The following is a 2,500-nucleotide window of genomic DNA, read 5'->3' as shown; positions in this document are numbered from 1 at the left end:
GCCAATAAAGGCTTTTCTATTGATTACTGAGAAGGGTATGAATATATTTGGACATGCCACTTTTTGTTCAAATGTAAATAAAACTGAGAAATTTTTTTTTTTTCACAATGATGCCTCTTGTACATCGTCTTATTATCTTTTGGGAGAAGCCTGTGTCATTTCCAGTCAAAAAAAAAAAAAAAAAACTTGCTGGTTGAATAAAAGTAACTTTAAGTCAGAATTTGCCAGGGGTATGAATAGTTTTGGGCTTGACTGTAGGTTCTTACTAAAACACTTTGACAGTGTTTTATCCGCCACACTTAAGCGACTATAATATCCCAAAAATGTAGAACTCATTTTTAAATTTTTTTTTTATAAAAAATATTTAAAAATTAAATACTACATTTTATATACATTTTACTTTTTTTTTTTTAAATATGCCTTGGCTTTAAAATTAAATTATTATAATTTGGATTTATGAGACAAAGAATTTTAAAGGTTGGTTTGATTGGATAAAAGCGTCTGTTAGATGACTAAACTACTAAATGTGAATTTAGAAAAGTAATCAAAAAGTAATAAAATGTAATCAGTTAGATTACTTAATAAAGTAACTGAAATGGTTACACTACTTACTACATTTTAAATAGAGTAACTTGTAATCTGTAACCTGTTACATTCACACTAACTGAAATAGTTACACTACTTGTTACATTTCAAAAAGAGCAACTTGTAATCTGTAACCTATTACATTTACACTAGAAACTTTAAGTGGAATCTGAAACCGAATCATTCAAGGAAAAACGATCTGATTTCCTGCTTTCGTTCTGTCCTGATTTGGCTGTAATATTTGACGTGTGTTTGCTCTCTATCTCTGTCCACTATGCGGCGTCAATTTCTAATATCGAGGGCGCGCAAGACTTGATTGAAGACGCTTTGGAGCGGGACAGATTTACGGTCCTCTGCTCTGTGGCAATGCGGCGAGCCTCACAGGACACACGTACACGGTCCGGGATGATTCAGCACTCAAACCCACACACATACGGGACCCATCGTACATTGTTAGCGTCATTAGTAGACACATGGATATGGAGTTAAATGAGTCTGTATCTACAAGCCATCTATGGTTAACTTCTGAGATGGACTGAGGGGGGCAGACGGCATAAATCTTTCGAAAAGAAAAACAAATGAGGTGCCATTTGAGTTAGAGGGTGCCATCTCCGAAATGTCAGACCCGGAGAGACGGATCAGAGATGCTGAAGCCCCCCAAAAAAACAGAAGAAGAAGAAGAAGAAACAGAAATAATCCCCACACAGCTGTTGCTGTCCCACAACCAGCGCACACCACAGGATGCACAAACACACACGCACACACAGCAGATCCGATCGCTCGCTCTCCACCCGCAACCCCACAGTGTGTGAGAGTGTGAATATGTGTGTGTGTGTGTGTGTGAGCGCCGGGGGAGGCTGGCTTTCAGGGTGGACGGTTACCTGGCTCTACATCATGCCAGCTGCTGGCTTGGCTGCCGCTTCCAGGCGAGCGTCCCTGACCTGGGTAGTAGGACTCCTCTCCCGGGCTGTCCACCTCATCCTCCATGCATTTGATACGCTTTGCAGAACTGCACGACAAAGGAAAGACAGAAAGAGGGTGGATAAGTAAAATCGATGGTTGTTCTCCCAGCATGCTTTGTTGGCCAATGTTAAGGACTGTTGTTTGGAATTAGATAAATGCTATAGGCAGAATTAAACTGCATTCAGAATGCATTTAATGAATTAATTTGATGTATTTTAGGGCCAAGGATTGATTTTAACCATTAGGATTTGCCTGGGTAATGAAAAGTACGTTATGATATCATTTATGAATATATTTTGTAATATATTCCCCCATCCACACTATAAAGGACAAAGTGTGACACATTAAAAACTTTTATATATTTAATAAATTATTTATTATTATATATTGTATAGTAAATGTATATTTTATAATTTTAGATTTGATATATTTAACGTGACACACAAAACATTTTCTTTTAATAAAAAAGATGTTTCTTTTTTTAAATAAAAAAATATTGTATTAAGGATATTTTATTTAAAAGATTTATAATTTTATTTGTTACATATTGTTTAAATTTTATTATATATATGTATGCTTATATATATATATATATATATATATATATATATGCTTATATATATGTATGCTTATATGTATGCTTATATATATATATATATATATATATATATATATATTATATATATATATATATATATATATATATATATATATATATATATATATATATATATATATATATATATATAATATATATATATAATATATATATATATATTATATATATATATATATATATATATATATATATATATATATATATATATATATATATATATATATATATATATATATATATATATATATAATATATATATATATATAATATATATATATATATATATATATATATATATATATATATATATATATATAATATATATATATATAT

General features: G+C 30.8%; 1 protein-coding gene across 1 annotated transcript in view; it reads right to left on the bottom strand.

The window, feature by feature from the left end:
- Positions 1-2,500, bottom strand: part of nfia (nuclear factor I/A) — a 208,443-nt gene that overhangs the window by 28,224 nt on the left and 177,719 nt on the right. The window contains exon 6 of the mRNA XM_073843630.1: positions 1,467-1,594. Coding sequence (XP_073699731.1) covers positions 1,467-1,594 — 128 coding nt within the window. The remainder of the gene's footprint in view (positions 1-1,466; positions 1,595-2,500) is intronic.

The sequence above is a fragment of the Garra rufa genome, chromosome 7 (assembly GCF_049309525.1).
Source record: "Garra rufa chromosome 7, GarRuf1.0, whole genome shotgun sequence".
Classification (NCBI taxonomy): domain Eukaryota; kingdom Metazoa; phylum Chordata; class Actinopteri; order Cypriniformes; family Cyprinidae; genus Garra; species Garra rufa.
This window is presented reverse-complemented; position numbering and strand designations above follow the sequence as displayed.